At 37.1% G+C, this 16,750-nt stretch overlaps 1 protein-coding gene and 2 long non-coding RNA genes across 4 annotated transcripts; 1 reads left to right on the top strand and 2 right to left on the bottom strand.

The window, feature by feature from the left end:
- Positions 1-872: 872 nt before the first annotated feature.
- LOC123267482 lies at positions 873-5,576 on the bottom strand. The gene is made up of 3 exons (XR_006510050.1): positions 5,467-5,576; positions 1,664-1,899; positions 873-1,541 (listed from the first exon to the last, which is right to left on the bottom strand). It is a non-coding gene; the product is annotated as an uncharacterized LOC123267482 (long non-coding RNA).
- On the top strand, positions 2,797-6,836 carry LOC123267472 (Krueppel-like factor 10). The gene is made up of 2 exons (XM_044732114.1): positions 2,797-4,396; positions 4,525-6,836. The coding sequence occupies exon 2, from the start codon at positions 4,572-4,574 to the stop codon at positions 5,895-5,897; it is 1,326 nt and encodes a 441-aa protein (XP_044588049.1). The 5' UTR covers positions 2,797-4,396; positions 4,525-4,571; the 3' UTR covers positions 5,898-6,836.
- LOC123267476 lies at positions 5,850-14,964 on the bottom strand. Of its 2 annotated transcripts, none has more exons than XR_006510048.1 (8): positions 14,937-14,964; positions 14,574-14,849; positions 14,384-14,497; positions 11,757-11,977; positions 10,856-11,296; positions 10,423-10,675; positions 7,198-7,373; positions 5,850-5,949 (listed from the first exon to the last, which is right to left on the bottom strand). It is a non-coding gene; the product is annotated as an uncharacterized LOC123267476 (long non-coding RNA). The 2 variants fall into 2 exon arrangements; XR_006510049.1 differs by having other exon boundaries at positions 10,412-10,675.
- Positions 14,965-16,750: the final 1,786 nt, after the last annotated feature.

Below are 16,750 nucleotides of genomic sequence, written 5' to 3' on the forward strand. Positions count from 1 at the left end.
AATAATTAAAAAAAAGCGGTTTCCGAAAAATTGTCTGCATGGTATAGCCTGAGTTAAATTTCTACAAATATTTTTTAGTTTTTAAATCACCAAAGCTTAAAAAAAATCGTAGAATTAAAAAAAAACGATTATAATAAATTCAATAGTAATCAAATCTGAAAACGATCTTGTGTAATAGAAGATATACATATGATATGTTCATATAAACCAGTATGGAGTATTATTTTGTAATTATTTTAAAGAGCCGTCGGCACTATACTCATTCACCTCGTCAACAATTCTATCGTAATAACCCCTGGCACCAGCCACATGCTAATACATAATGCCGATCAAACAACTGTTTAAGCATCAGCGTCGAGTTAAGTGTGCGCCCATTCTATTCTTTCGATGCTTCGACCGCGTTACCACTACTTTTGCTTATTGTGTCCCCCGTATGCTCCTGGGTTCCGGGAATTTTATTGTCCAATTTCACTTGTCGTCTTATAAATCCAATGAATTCATCCATCGTCACTGAAAAGACTTTATCGAAGATATATATTTAATGCAAATTCTGATAATTCAAATATTTAATAAAAAGCTTGTTCAAGTATTTACGAGATAAATTTAAAAAATAAATTATAATGAGTATTGTATTGACGCAGGGTCAATAATTTTTCGACAGTCTGTAAGCGTAAATCCCATTTTCGTGGCTCGCTGATTGAGGACAGATGCACGAGAAGCTGGGGCGAAGTGCACCACAGTAGTAGTATAGTGGATATAAGGGTACCTATACCATACCCTTGTCATATACAATGAACATTGCCACGACAAAGGCTACGCACTAGCTCGACCCGTGTCCCACCCTCATTTATTATTTTTTTTTATACCCACGTTCACTTACTCTTTTACTTATATTAACATTTAATTTTGTTCCTTACTATTTATTTCGCACATAAATAAATTCATCACATTATACTGTCGCAATCGGTGTCTGCGCACTAGCTAAATAATTAATGGTGGTACTTGGTGTACCAGTAAAAATGATTAATTAAAATAAATGTAAATTAATATCACACCGAAATCTGTTTCGAGGATTTACGGAAAATGTTGCGATGATTAAATGCTGGATTTAACAAACAAGATTAATTCAGGGACAGCCTGATAATATCAAGTGAATCGATGATATATTGCAGTTATATAAATACATAATAGCAGTAGATTAAATAAAATTGCCAGCTGTCCGCAGCATTTCCTCTGCATCAAATCATTGTTAAAATAAAACGAAATTAAATTTTTAAAAAACTCACCACTGGTGAAAATATTAATCGACTTTGCGATACAGTTTGAGGCTTAGATCTCGGTCATAGTGTGCTCGTTAGCGGTGTTGTCGTGGCATATGCGCGGACGGCAGGCTCCATATGGGTCTCAAATATACACACCGATAGCCCTAACGGAGAGTAGATATATGTTCGCATATACAATCAATGATGATCGACTTTGCTCCCCTTCTATTCAATCCACTGTGTATTTACTCTGCTTTCATTTGAGCTCCAGTTAGTCACCTGCAACATTTATTATCATCAGCACACCTTTAATTGCCGTGACACTGTAAATACCTGTTAGTCCGTCAGTAAATTTGTTTTATACACAATTATACTTATATGTAATTTATATATGTACGTACATATTGCGTATACACCTTTAATAACAGGTTGCTTTGTTAAAGTGCCGTCGATACGCTTATACCCGGATTGCACAGATGGCCCGTTAATCTCATTGAAAACTCATGAGGACTCTGGCTGGATCACTGGGGACCAACGACCATATGTCAGACGTAGCCGCATGCCGTGTATATATATACCATGCGTTTTTCACCCCCGGTTATCTCTCCACAAATGATTCCAAGGGGGTCGCTTTGACCTGAAAGGATAAAAAAAAAAATAAAAGTTAACAGTGAATGAACTAATAATAGCAGGTTAATTATTGTCATACGAAATCGGCTTTCGGGATCAAAGCGACGCATCAGGTGCAATAGTCTATTATAAATAGTATATTATAAATAGCAGTAGAAAAATCGAGGGAAAATAACAAATAGTAGTTGCTTGCTGTATATAAGTTGGAATAATGTCGAGGGACAAGAACGAGGATGAAGTTCGAGGAGGAAGTTAAAGTCTTGGTCGTCTTAATCGAGCAGCGTCTCGATATCTCGAGGGATTCTTCGGAGAGAAAATCAAAGTCACATCTGCGGAGGATGTCGCAGGAGAGACGAGCGTTACCCCGATCGATTTGTTACAAGATTGATGACGACGCGAATCGGGCTGTGATACGACTTCCAGTATCGCGACTACCAAAATCCTCTTCACTCTACACCTATTACATATTTTTTATGTACTTGTACTTGTATTATTTTTATTCTTATACTTATATATATAAATTTGTATGTATGTAGTTATTGGGTTTGTTAAAGTTGGCCCGGAGAGTTAACGCGCGGTCACGGTCGGTAGAAACGACAGAAACGACGTGGCCTCACCCGAAGAGAGGAAGGGTGTTGCTTACCGGAGGAGAAAGATCCGCATAGTGAGAGCAGGCGGTATTTCGCGACGAGCGAGCTAAGTGCGGGATTATGCAAAGCACCGGCCATACAGTATAAAAATACGGAGCGACTCTACGCCATCTTTTCCGGGACATTCTAATAACTTTCAGACTCTCATATCCACGCAAAGGCGCTCTAAGATACAGATATACGGTATATAATATAGTATGATATATTTATATATATATATTTATAAATTCACGTATATTCCGTATGTATATAAGCACATGTATCCGTGTATTTATGTTCAATGTGAGCTCCACCGCCAAAGTTAACATTTCCCAGTCGGTATTTAAATTTCCTTGTGTTTGTCTTTACGTCAGTAAGTGGAGTACAATCATGTATACAGCATTCACATTACGTTGTAATCGGGAGCACGTGCCACTGCGCGCGGCATCCACTCACTCACGATAGACGATTAGCTGGTACACGGCAGCTATTATGCGTTCACGCAACGCATAATAATATAATTCCACCTAACCGCGACTCCGTGGTTAAGATAACACATTAACTTTAATGTTCTTATAACTCAAGTTTCATTGTCAGAGCTTGAATTATATTTAACTATCTTAACCGAGTATATAAGTGTAAGAGCTTGATTTTATTATATATTACACTTATATATAAGTTAAATAAAATGTACTTGATGAGAATATATAATTAATGTTACTTCGGATAAAATTTCATCAGATTTCACGGGTTTAAGTCATTAAAAGTTTTTCCACTTGTAACCGATCACTCGGAGACATTGATGTGTTTTCTATTCCCCACAGAGATCGCTTTAGCCTCGAGGCTATCAGAAAAAAAGAATAAGAGAAAGAAGAAGAAAATAAAGAGGATGAAGAAGAAGTGAGTATATGTAATCAAAGAAGAGCAGACGAAAAATAAGATGATAAGAATAAGGATGAGAAAAGTATAAAAGTGGGCAGTGTGTTGTTGTATTTTGTTCGGATCTTTCTCTCTTTCTCTGATACTGTGATGTGTGCCACAAGTCAGAATGATTGATTGGCGGAAAGGGCCAGTAAACTTGACGGGAGTTGCACTGAGCGCGTGATGATGACCATAAACGCCAACAGTACATTACACTAGCTATAGCAAATACGATCGGGTTAATACGCGGTATGGAAAAAAAGTAAATAAAAAAATTGGCTGGCTCGGTTCGGTTGGTCGGTCGCTCGGGTGGCCGGGAGCAACGATGAAAATATTCTCGATCGTTCGTCAGTATGAAATATGGGATTTGGCGAGTGGGTGCAGACCGGGTGCTCGAGAGAGAATATACAAGAACGCTGTACCAGTATATAGAGAAGTTTATGAGCAAAAGTGAGATAATAGATCGAATGAGATGAGAATAAGTAGTTGTGTGTTTCATCGGGCAGCCGGAAGGCAAAGTGTATACGAATAGAGTATTTCGTTGCGCAGCATAGAAGGCGCAATGAATCCCGCGAGCTGGTGGTTGCACATGTGTCGAACCTGAAATATGTAGGCGTGGCCTCCTGGAGCTAGCAGACGCATCTCGACTGCTGAATATGTTCACCCCCCGATAACGCTCCACCCTCGAGTGGGCTCGGTGAAGCTACTATTGGTCTGAGCCACCCTCGACCGCCTCCACCTGACGCTTCTACGAAACCGCGATCCGATTCCAGAGAGAAAGGGCCAAAGTCCCGGCTAAATACTGAGCTGCGCGAGCGCGCTCCAGCATTCGAACGTGGTCTCTCCGCGGTCGAACGTCGTACAGCATATACATTACACTTTTGCTGGAGCTGGTGATACTGTTCCACGTTATCTGCTGACATCTGCTACCTGTAGTGTCCTGTCCATCAAAAGGTAAATTCATTAATCATTTTCTAGTTTTAAAGTTAAAAAAAAAAAGAAAAACTTTTTTAACTTTCTTGTTAGTCAGTGTTAATTAAATTTTTCAATTTTTTAATTAGAATTTTTAATTTTTGCCGCAGGTTACGCATGTAAAAACGTTATCACGCCACGACGTGCTGGCCTCACAATGACAATGGAAGATCGTTCGGGACCAGGCATCGATCGTGCAGACGGTGCAGCATCAACCGCTCATCCTTGTACAACTCAATTAAAAACGATATCAACCGATGTCATACCCTCAGACGCATCATATCCAATTCGTCGAAACGGAAATACCAACAAACGTTCATTTGACGTGGCCTTTCTGGTCGCACCAGATGAAAAATTAGCGCGCCGCCAAAATTCACAACTAGTGATTGATCACAGGCATAGCATTGAAAATCGTCAAAGTCCGGGATATGTGTCAGCCAGCGCAGCTATCGCTGATTTACGACAGCCCGTTCAGCCTACCGGAAGTGATAGATCAAGTCCAGGTTCATCATCAGCGAGCCCACCTGCTGCTTTTCGAAGACTCGGACACTCTCTTCATCTCCAAGAACATCGGCCTCTTCATCCGTCGACTCATCATCAAGAAGATTCCCTTGGTCCGTTGCCAAAAAGTGCTTTTACCAAGGTCAGCTGCATCAATTTTGATGATTCACACGTCTCGGGAACATCTCCACGATCTTCGATTTCGCCAGACCGTCCAAGTTTTCGGAACAGCGTCAGTCCACCCGGAGGACCGCCGATTAAAGCCTTCAAGTACGGGACTTTTGCTGCCGCTGCAGCTGCAGCCGCCGCAGCAGCCGCTGTGACTACACCGTTTCCTTTCCTCGTAAGTTCGACAAGCCCCAGTGAATCTGTCGTCCAGACAAGCATCCCCACGACCGGGTTGGTAGAAAATTTAAAAATCGGAGGAAAAATAAACACTACAATCGAGCCATCGTCATCACCATCACCATCATCATCATCAGTAGCTTACCGAGCTTCTAATGAATTATCACCAGCAGCTGCTGCAGTGTACTCAAATCTGTCTTACTCACCAATTTCCGTGTTTCCCGCGCCGATGCCTGAAGCTCTTGTCCGACCTCGGCATTTTCTTGGCGTCTCTGGAGTGACAGGTGTTGCTGGGCTTTTGCCGCCGTCATTTGCGCTTAGTCTACCAGCCCAAAATGTATGTGCCAAGTGCAATTTGTCGTTCCGCATGACTTCTGATCTCGTTTATCACATGAGATCACATCACAAGAATGAAAGTGTCGGTGAGGCGGCACGACGACGCCGTGAAGACAAACTTAGATGTCCAGTGTGCGATGAAAGCTTCCGCGAGCGACATCATCTTACTAGACATATGACGGCACATCAAGACAAGGAGAGCGATGCTATTGTCGAACAGCAGCAGCAACCGCAAATTCATCCACTACCGGCTGTCAAAAGAAGTACTGGTGGGTCTATGGTCCACGGAGCCGCCAAGTGACGACGTAAGGTCTCGTCGTCGTTCTCTATTCAGCAATAGACCGTCACAAGACCTTGAAATAAAAAAAATTGATAAATTAAAAAATTACACATACACATATAAATTAATCAATAAGGATAATTACGTACTACGATCATCAATGCAGTATATTTGCAGTTAATAGTGTATACTTATTATTTAGTTTTACGGACTGTATTATTAAAATAATACAAAAGCGCGAATTCTCCCGCTAGTCAATATTAGGATAAGAAAGCATTTAAAATTAAAATTAAAAAATTAAAATGATAGTTAATATAATATAAATGTTAGTTAAGATATCAATTATATTGAAATAATAGTAATTAAATTAATAATGAATGATATAAATATTAATGTATTGTCCATCAAAACGGATTCTCTCTTATAGAATTTGAAGCACTGAGTATCCGGTCCTCGCGCACGCGGGACAATCTAAACAACGTCGATAAATCGTTGATCGTAAAGCGTAACCGCGTCACACGTAAACCAGCCGAGCACGCATAATGGTAGGAAACAATGAATGCCGTAATCGGAAACAGTGCCGGTTTGTTATCTGCCATTCGCACCCCATTTAACTTGAAACGTTGAATCGGTCGGCCCGCGTTGCGTTACTCGGTCTCCTCGCGTTTTAAATACGTATACCGACCTCTGCGACCCTGCTTGCTGCACCCTCGCATGTTTATCCTTTCTCTCTTTCCTTTTTATTATTCTCCATTATCTTTCTCATTTCTATCGGCTACTATCAACACTCGATACTCAACGCGAGTAGTTAATCGTGACTTCCTATTACCTTTGTAATTTATCACACTCTCCTACTGTGTATCGCTTTTCCAATAGCTGTCATCCCCTCAACATTATCGACACAATCTACTTACTATTAATTAGGTATAACATTATGTAACGTATATTCATATGTTAGATATATCAATTGTATTTATTTTGTTTTTATTTATATTTTTTTTGTTGAATATTTATAAATATTTTATTTTTCAATCGATTAATATAACATTAACCATTTATGTATTATTATTATTATAAATTTTTAATGTAAATACTATAAACATTGTAAATAATTAAACACATTGTATATGTATGTAGAAATCTTCGTTGTTAATTAATTTAAAATAAATAAAAATGTCGATAAATAATTGAATATAATTAATTGGTTTTTTTTTTTAGATACTAAGTTAGAGTATTTGTTTTTTTTTTTTATATATATATATTTTAAGCGCAATATAACAATAAAAGTTAATAAAAAGAAAAAAAAAAGTTTTTTTTGTACCTCGGTTAAAGGAGAAGAAATCACAAATAAAAACTCTTATATACTCCGACGACAGTTCTCTCACGAACCGTTAAATCACCGACAATCCGATTACGTCCAAAGCAGATATTAATTTCTGACCATTCTCCATCTTCTTCGTGCCGTTTTGCGGGCTTGTGCTCATGGTTCTATTGGCTCTGAAAAGAAAGATAAAAAAAAGGTATAAAAGATTTTTAAAAATAAAATTTTTCGATTAAATATTGAAACTTGAAGGCTGGTAAGAAAAATTATTATATCAATAAATTGTCGCAAGTGCTGTTAACTTTTAAAATGTGGAGGACAAGAGGGTAAAAATATCCTCCGTGTCGAAAAAAAAAATCCGTTTAAACAGGATTCCACTAAACGGATATCTAATCTTATATGAGTGGTGTATATAGCTTTGAGACCGCAACAAATGTTTGACATCTATGTTATACACCTCTTTATATACTTATATTTTTCGGTGTAAGAGTATATGGTCCACTTGAAAGCATAGGACAGTAGTATGGAGTACGGTACGGTTAGTAAGCTTCAGCTTGGCCTCTGAGTAAGTATACTTACCCTCTGGCCGTGCTCCATAAAGATAAATAAGATGAAACGACCCCTCTACCCACTCCTGCCACCCTCGGCATGCTTGCATCCTGGCAACCCGATGATGCCTCGAATATAATAGCTGTACATAGATATACGTTGTTGTTAAACAGACAAACTGGCAAGTATAAGTGGAAACGAAGAGAGATGACAGGCAACAATGAGCATAGTCTCGTGAACCAGTTAGATGTATTGTCAAGTGAATTTAGCTTTGTACCACATTACAATGTAAAATGTACTACAGATCTGGAAGAAAAAAAGGATTGAAAACCAACGGAGTAGAGTACATAAAGCGAGCAAGACGTGAAGAACACATCAGGACACTTTTTCCCACATCATCGTGACTGTTGACGACGCGAACCGTACAGTGTATCGAATTGTTGGGAATCGCGCATGCTTCTTCTCTCGCCGAAATAATGACGATGTCACCAGGGCCCGGCCCGGGATTCGCTACGCTCGCCTTGCAGGCCACGTGCCCAAGAGGATTGGATGCGGACATGCTAATATGGCGCCCGTTCCAAAACATTAACTTTCATACTGCACGCCGTAAACTCACCGATTTGACTTTTACAAGCCAAAAACACTATTGTAACTGATAGATCTTCATGCCATATTTATTAGACTCTATTTGAATTCTCTCAGCGTACAAACTTTACCTACCTACTTCCACAACCTACATATCTATGTACAGTGCATATAACATGTTATACGTCTGTATATATCTATAGATAGATAACTACTCATACGTACTTAGTCACTTTTGTCACGCTAGAACCAAAAGTCACTGGCATACAATAATTTTGGTTCATTTATTTATTAGCTCGGCAATATAATGATATATCCTACACTATAGAATATAATAGATATATGTACGGGATGTATAAAAGAGGGTAAATACTAGAGCGTGGGTGTGTGAACTCGCCGTGGAGTGATTAAAAACGGAAGTACTCGTCGCGTCTATTCGGTGTAGTGTTGTACTACTGGACACGGAAGAGCACACCTCTACCGCAAGCACCTTGATTTACTGGACGATATTTCCTCGCTTGGTACACGCCTGACAATGGGCTTGACATTTCATTTCGTTATAATATTTTGCTGTTATATATATGAGCCTATCCTCACTCACTCACTCACTTATTCGCCCTCTCCGCGTAAATATATCTCCTGACAATTGTTTTGTCTAATTTTTTCTTTTTCTAGCGGGAATGTAGCATAAACCAAAGTCGAGATTAATGAACAAAAATCGCGGTTGCTACAAAACTCAAGATATCTGCATAATAGAGAGGACATGTGACAATATAAAAAAAGAAATCAGTAGTAACCCTATGAGTGAAGCGTCACATAAAATCTCTTATGAAATCACCCACATCCACCCATACATACACACTCACACACTTTCACGCACTTGGGGAGAGATAAATGATACTGAAAAAAGCAGCGAGTGAGTTTTGAGCCTGCTCAAATATGTCCAACCGCAAAGGCAATAAAATACCTTTATCTTGCTCGTGCCATTACCCCTTGATTCGCCGTGAGAGGGGGCGCCTTGGGGGGTACAGTGGGAGGGGGTGATGCGGTGAGAGTCATTCCAATTTACATTCCTATCGCGGGGGCTTTCGTAAAGATAAGTCCATTTAAATAAATTAGTAATGCTATCTCCGTACGCGCCTGCCATAGCCGAAGAGGGGGATTAAATGATATTTTATCAATTTTCACTGTGATTCGTATGGTGCACCGATAAACATCCTCTCGTCCCGAACCTCGATGCATATATAATGTAACATAATACAAAACTGAAAAATAAAAAATTTAAATTAAAAAAAAACGATTGATATCGTTCTATTTATGTACAGCATGCACGAGCTCATTTATAATAGTAATTCGATATCTAATTTCAAATCGGGCGTTACAAATAATGTAAAAGGTGTTGAGAAAGCGTGTGTGAATATCTATATACGTACATACGTCCATGTACCATAAAGAAAAGAATGAATTCATGTTCTCGTCCCCTTCGTACCCACGTACACTAGTCACGGAGAATGGGACACGATATAATGGGGCATAACAACGGCGTTAACACGTCCCTCTCTCTCCCTCTCTTTATCACCATCCTCCTCCTCCTCTTTAATCTCTGGACCACTAAATAAACGTGACCACGAGTTATATACCTGACATAACTATAACCACCTAAAACTCAGCCACCACAACGCAAAACTTTTATTCGTTATGTAATTAGCAGGCCAATATAAAAAACATTTAATTTAAAGTAAAAAGAAAAAATAAAAAAAAAAAGAAATAAAAAAAATTCTATAAAATAGACGGGACGTGCGGTAATTTCAGTGCTATGCTGGTGGACAAGTTGAACAATCGACGATTCCCGGTAGCAGGCGGCAAGCAAGCGAACAAGCGGTCTGCACTCAACTTCACGAGCGCACTCCTCCTCCCGTCTAATTCACATTATTTTAATTCATATGGTAATCGCGGTACAAAGGAGCGAGTTACGGGAAAACTTTACGAACAATGCGAGGAACCTTCGGGAAGTGAAGCTCATGGGGATGAGAACTACACGAGCTTGGTTACTGTTCCTCTCTATACATATAATGCTTACATTACGTATACCTTTTGGTACGTATACGGTTGCTTGCTCTTCTGTATCCTCTCTTGTCTCTTTCGTACTCATTTCTCATATCAAAAGGGTACAGCGTACCGTTAAGATTCAAAGAAACTATACGCGGTCGAACGGGTGTAAACTGTATCGGATTTGGTCCCTAGACGTACGATGTGCTTATTTTATACACCCTGTGTGTTATCGACAAATGTGGCGTCCATGGGACCGGAAGCTCTTCTACGAAATGGTCCCTTTTATAATTCTCTGTAAAATTGAATACAGATACATTTATTGTTTTAATAATGATGATGATAATTTTATTGTTGTATGTTTTATCACCTAGCGCTATATTATAAAAAGCTGCTGAATAATTTATACAGTATTATTAATATTAATTTAATTTAATTTAATATGTTAAATATTTGTATAAATTTTTCCAGTTACCTTTTTAAACACAAGACATATGGAGAACCGAGATAATTATTCAAAAGTGTCTGGTGAAAGCTCTTAGTGACCACACATATATTTATTATAACGCTGGGTAGAAAATTGACCAAGCAGCCATATGCAACTGCCGGGGACACGTTGTCTCATGCCAGCACACAACAGCCGGAGTAACTCGGCATTACAAATTTAATCTTACAAATGGATCCCGAAAACTTGGAAACAATGGAATATATATGTATATCATATTGATGTAGCCAAGGCGCGTACGGCAATATTGTTATAGAACCGATCCATATTCTTGGCAAGGGGGAAATAGAGCTGTGCCAGCTTACCGTGCACTAGTATAGTTGAGTTGTACAGTACTATTCAGTAGTAGTAAACCAGTAGGTGCGGCATAGCACTCTCTCATATCAGCTACGACCAACATAACCGAGAAATCTGAAAGATAAAGAAAAAAAGTGTATATGAGTGGAGAGTTGAGATGAGAGACACTCATCTCTTCTACACCCAGTAGTATATATCTATAATATGGGGGACTAGAACGTAGGTCGAAGGATGAAGGGTAGTGACGATTACGATTCTCATTTCACCCACGATAGCTATATATTTATGACGTACATATCTGTATGTATAAGTAGTTTAGATTTATATGTGTATGTATCAATTATCCAAAATGTGTATCATCCAATCTAACAAATCTTTTTTGTCAAGTTTTTCCGAGATTGATTATACATGGACCTCTGCTAGAATGCCTATTACTCAGGACTAAGCTATGACAATGTATTTATATTGAAATTGAAACGTAAACATTAAATATGTGTGTATGTAATATGTGAGAGAAAAAGCCAAAAAAAATCTTTTATTTTAAGCTACGTGGAATAAAAATATATATACTTACATAAGTAAACTTATATGACTCTCTTTCTTTCTCTGTTTTCTTGTCGGTTATTGTCGCACGAGAGAGACTGGATTAGCATAAATATCGTCTCCGCCTTGCACGACGAAGTGGCCGTCGTTTGTCATCGTTAGCAAAGCACACGCTTCCTGCGGGCTCTTGTGCCGGAGTACGTAAAGCTGTGCAGACTATCTCTTGAAGCGACAACTCGACTCGTTCCACGTCTAGAAATTATTTATTTAGTCATTATCATTCTTATTATTCATGTGTTAATATCATTGTCATTAATATTATTATTCATCATTGTTACTATTTTAATGTAATTTACATTATTACAATAGTTATTATGATAATTTAACAGTAGCGAGAAGATATTATATCTACTCATCAGGAGAAAAAAGTAAAAAAATAAGTGAAATCGGCCGAACCGAATCCACTTACTTTTTAGAGCCCTTGTTCCTCCATCTCACTATCCACAAGTCCCCCTTCGACTATTAAATACTAATTCCATTATAGCCGCACCGGCAGAAAGGAAGGGTTGGTATTCCCCGTTATACTACACTCACTCATCGCGTATCTCTGACCCATATTTCATAGAGCAAAAGCTTTTCAATCTGAGAAAATACTCCCGGTAGTAGTGAGAGAAATCCATGCTCGCGAATCTCTGCTTATACCACTTACTCTCTATTTACCCGAGGAGCGAGTTTCAGGGCATCAGAGAATCATCGGCCCGATTCGCCAATTGTATAACTTCTTGTTCGCGATAAGCCAACGCTCTCTACTGTCATCATAATATAACCTTCTCTCTTTACTTGCCGATCCTGATATGCAATCGCGCAGAAATAGCTGATAAGCCACAATTTCAATTAGTACTCACACTTACAGTCATTCTGACTTTCTATAAAATATTACAGAATTAAAAGATATTGCAACAGTGATTGTTACTATATTACGATTGCTTCCGTACTCTTATATATCATGGATATACTTATATTATATACTTACACTCGAGATTTGAGATTGTTTTATACCATACAGGATATATATAATAATAGTAATATATCTATGGGTACTGGGTTAAAGTGTCGGCGAGATGATCGAGAGACAGGGAACAGAATAGATGGGTTCAATCTCTAAAAGCCTCTCGTAGAAGCGATGGGCGTCGTTGCCGTCGTCGTCGTTGTCGTCGTCGTCGTCGTCGTCGTCGCAGCAGTCGTATAGTCGTTTTCATCCCAGCAACTCTTCTCTTTTACACGCCAATATTCCGACATTCTGGCGGGGTTAGTAAATGGACATACTCATTGTCACATGCATGTATACACCACGACTACTATACCAGTGCCATCAAAGAGCTACTCTTTCTCTATGTACGAGTCATACACCAATAATCGCAATAAAGTCATTTTCTCGACGACCATTTACGATGGATCGTTTTACAACTGCCGCTCGGTGATTATGCCCGGGAGCTCAGTAGTTCAACGATAGTTATACATTGTCTACGTTGTAAAAGGACCTGTGAAAACTAGTTAGCCAAACTGCCTCACTTTAAATAACGGCAAACATTTATTTTAGCACAATCGCCGTTAATCTCGAACTCGAACGATAGCTATACGTTTTCTTTTAAACTATTTTTTTTTATTATTTCAAACTTGCTCATCTCAAGCTCTCCAACAAAACTCCAGCTACATAATAAATATAAATATATATCTATAGAATATGTATATCCTTCGCGTGGACGCCTGGGGGCCGCATTGAAACCGCCTCATTATACGATAGGGTCGCAAACTCAGAGCTAGTTCAACAATTTGTTTTCTCAAAATTTCATTTAACCGATAAATGTCTTGGCAAGTTGACTTTTAACGTGTTTAAGTGTCTATGAAAAGCAAAGTTGAAAGAGAGAGATAAAGAGTACACTGTTATATAATATAGAGTACTTAGCCAAAGCAGATGACACGTTCACGTTCACATGACGATAAGAAAGCACTGTATATTATTATACCCTATATAAATTTCGATACAAATATACATACAGTATAAGAGCGTAAGATTGAAGCAGAACAAGAAGCAGGAATATACAAAGATGCAACACGCTTCGTAGATGGTGTATTATATACACTTATATACGAAACACGGAGAAACTGGTACGGCAATCAGGCTTTACGATCCTGCGCGTGATAGGAGACCAAGTAAAAGCACACTCTCTACGCCAGACGCATAACAAGATTGTGAGTGTATCTCACTTGCGCTTGTATCCTGGGAAATACAAGTTACAAGTTTAATTAAACAGGCTGGGTTGTAAAATTAAAGGAACGCTCAAGAAACACTGAAACCACTTGTTCAGAGAGGAGGCTAAGCCAACGACCGGGCCTCTTAATTATTCTTCATCCAGTTCTCAAATCTTAAGTTGTTTTTTTTCTCTTGTTATCAATTTTCATTTATTTTATCTCTTTTAACTTGTGTAATAATACTGATAAAAACTTGACCTGTAATTATTATTAGTAGTAGTACTGCCATAATTATTATTTATCAGAATAGTAGACTTTGTCTCACTCTTTCTTTCTATTGATGCATCTACACATCCATTAGCATGCAAAGTTTTCGCCTCTGGTGTAACCGAGCATTTACTTTACCTTTTGATTTATCTATCGAATATGCCTCTGCAACGTTCAGCTTTTGCCTGAGGCTACCCTCTTTCCAACACTTGTTATATAGAATCATGAAGAAGCCCTTCATTCCTTTTACGCCTGTTAAAATGAGAAAAAAAAATGAAATTGCTACCTTTATTTTTTAGTAATGGCTTGAAAACAAAAATATACATACAGCATAGCTGGCGTTTAGTTGATGATTTTATACCCTTGTCCGTGGTAAATACAGTTATATACATATCGTTTTATATGTATACGTAATAGGCAATTTTCTTGCGGTTACGCCCGTGTTAAAATATGTATAGTGATTTTGAGTTAAACCAGCGCCAACATTGTTAATACGGCGGAAGAGTGGATGCCCAGGAGGGGAAGCTGTTACTGAATCATTTGCATCGCATCGCGACAATTTAGTTAAACCCTGTTGTGGCTTCCAAAACTTTTATCCTTGTTTCTGTAAATATTTTTTATCATTATATTTTTAATAATCTTGTCATCATCAACTTACTTATTCACCAACTTTGGCTGCAACAATACTCACTGATACTTATGAATACTTTCCTAGAGCCTAAAACATATAAAAATAAAAATATATTAATTTTCATAAAAAAAAGAATTTTATTGTCTTACAAATATTCTATAAGCCTCATAAATTAGGCCCGAAAAATTTATGAATTTTTCATAAATCTATAATAAAAATCTTGATGTATCCAGATAAACATATATGATAAAAAAATAAAAAAATATGTAAATAATTGCTATCAAAACAAATGCTTTTATATCATGTATATTTTATATACCTTAAAAATTGAACTCGGCAAACTTTTTAGTTTTTTAAGTATTGAAAAAAAATCTATATATCCTGATCAATTAACACTCTCCACCGAGCAAATTTATCATTTACACTAAATTTCACAACTTTTTATAAAACACTCAATAAACTCTCAGCCTTAATAAAAAATTTGCTTTAATTTCTTGGATGTATCGATTAAGGGGTTTTGATCAAGTAAAGTTTATTTAAACCAAAAAGAATTTCTTAATTCGAGAACTTTTCAGCTTGATTCAAGATGATGAAACTTGAAAATGATTTTTATTTTCTTTTCAGTGTTAGTATTCAATTTGATCGGTACGCACTATCAAGTATATTCATCAATGCAAATAATTTATATAATAAATCTATTGGTTAAATTATATCATTTTGAACGAAAAATTTCATAATTGTTGAATAATAAAAAAATGCAGATTAAAAAAATTAAAAAATTTATATGTGCATATTTTAAGATCAATAATTTTAAATTAATTATTTATTTTTTTTTTAATTCTAAAAAATAAATATATGTTTGCTAGATTGACAGTCAGATGTTCATAACTGACCTATCCGAAATAAGGTAAAAGACCCAGTTATTGACACTGGCCTAGTTATTGACACTTGCAATTTTATTTAAATTAAATAAAACAAATCAACTCTAATAAATTAATAAATATAATTTTTGAATTATAAATTTTAAGATAATTGGTTTCTTGAGAACATTTTATTTTTTTAATTAGAATAAAATTGCAAGTGTCAATCAACTAGGCCCGTGTCAATAACTGGGTCTTTTACCTTATATAATTAAACGATGATGCTGTTTAAGAACTCGGAACGCAACTCCAAAACTGATGCACGTATTGAACATCAACTATCTTATATTCTAACAAACTAACTAACTCACTCAGTCGTTATATTGTTAATTTAAATTTTCTAAATAATTTATGGCAACTAATATTGTTGAGTTATTATAAAAACTTAATTAATTTAAGACAAAGAAAAATTAGGCATTACAACAACATAAAACCAAAAATATCAACTAACAACTCAAAGCGCCGACCGTTCCCTCGCGGTTTTTGAAATACCGTAAATTTTCGGTATTAATGCGTTTACTGTAAATTTACCGTTATAATTCTGAAATAATACGGTATTTCTGTGGTCATTTTGGCCAGTTTTTTTACTATAGTTATGCAGCATTTCTACCGTACTTTTGCTGCAAAGTTCAGAAATAATACTATAAAATTACTGTAAAACTCTAGAACTTTTACCGTAAAAAATCTATGTATTAACTATAATATAACTATAATTTTAAAGTAATAAAATCGTATTTCTACGATAAAAATACCAAAGATATACTATAATTTTGCCGCGTTTATACTGATATAATTAAAGATATAATGCTTTCTACCGTAAGATGGACGGCTGTGTTTATTACTCGGTGAGTCTTATTAGGTGACTGAGTAATTAGATATGGATAGTGTCTCTGATAGCTCAACTGGTAGAGCATTCGGCGCGTAACTAAATGATCTGAGTTTCGAATCCCGGTC

This window comes from Cotesia glomerata, linkage group LG1 (genome assembly GCF_020080835.1).
Source record: "Cotesia glomerata isolate CgM1 linkage group LG1, MPM_Cglom_v2.3, whole genome shotgun sequence".
Classification (NCBI taxonomy): domain Eukaryota; kingdom Metazoa; phylum Arthropoda; class Insecta; order Hymenoptera; family Braconidae; genus Cotesia; species Cotesia glomerata.

What these genes read in the sequence shown, in the direction of transcription:
- LOC123267472 (XM_044732114.1), top strand. Translation starts at nt 4,572, where the DNA reads ATGACAATGGAAGATCGTTCGGGACCAGGCATCGATCGTGCAGACGGT.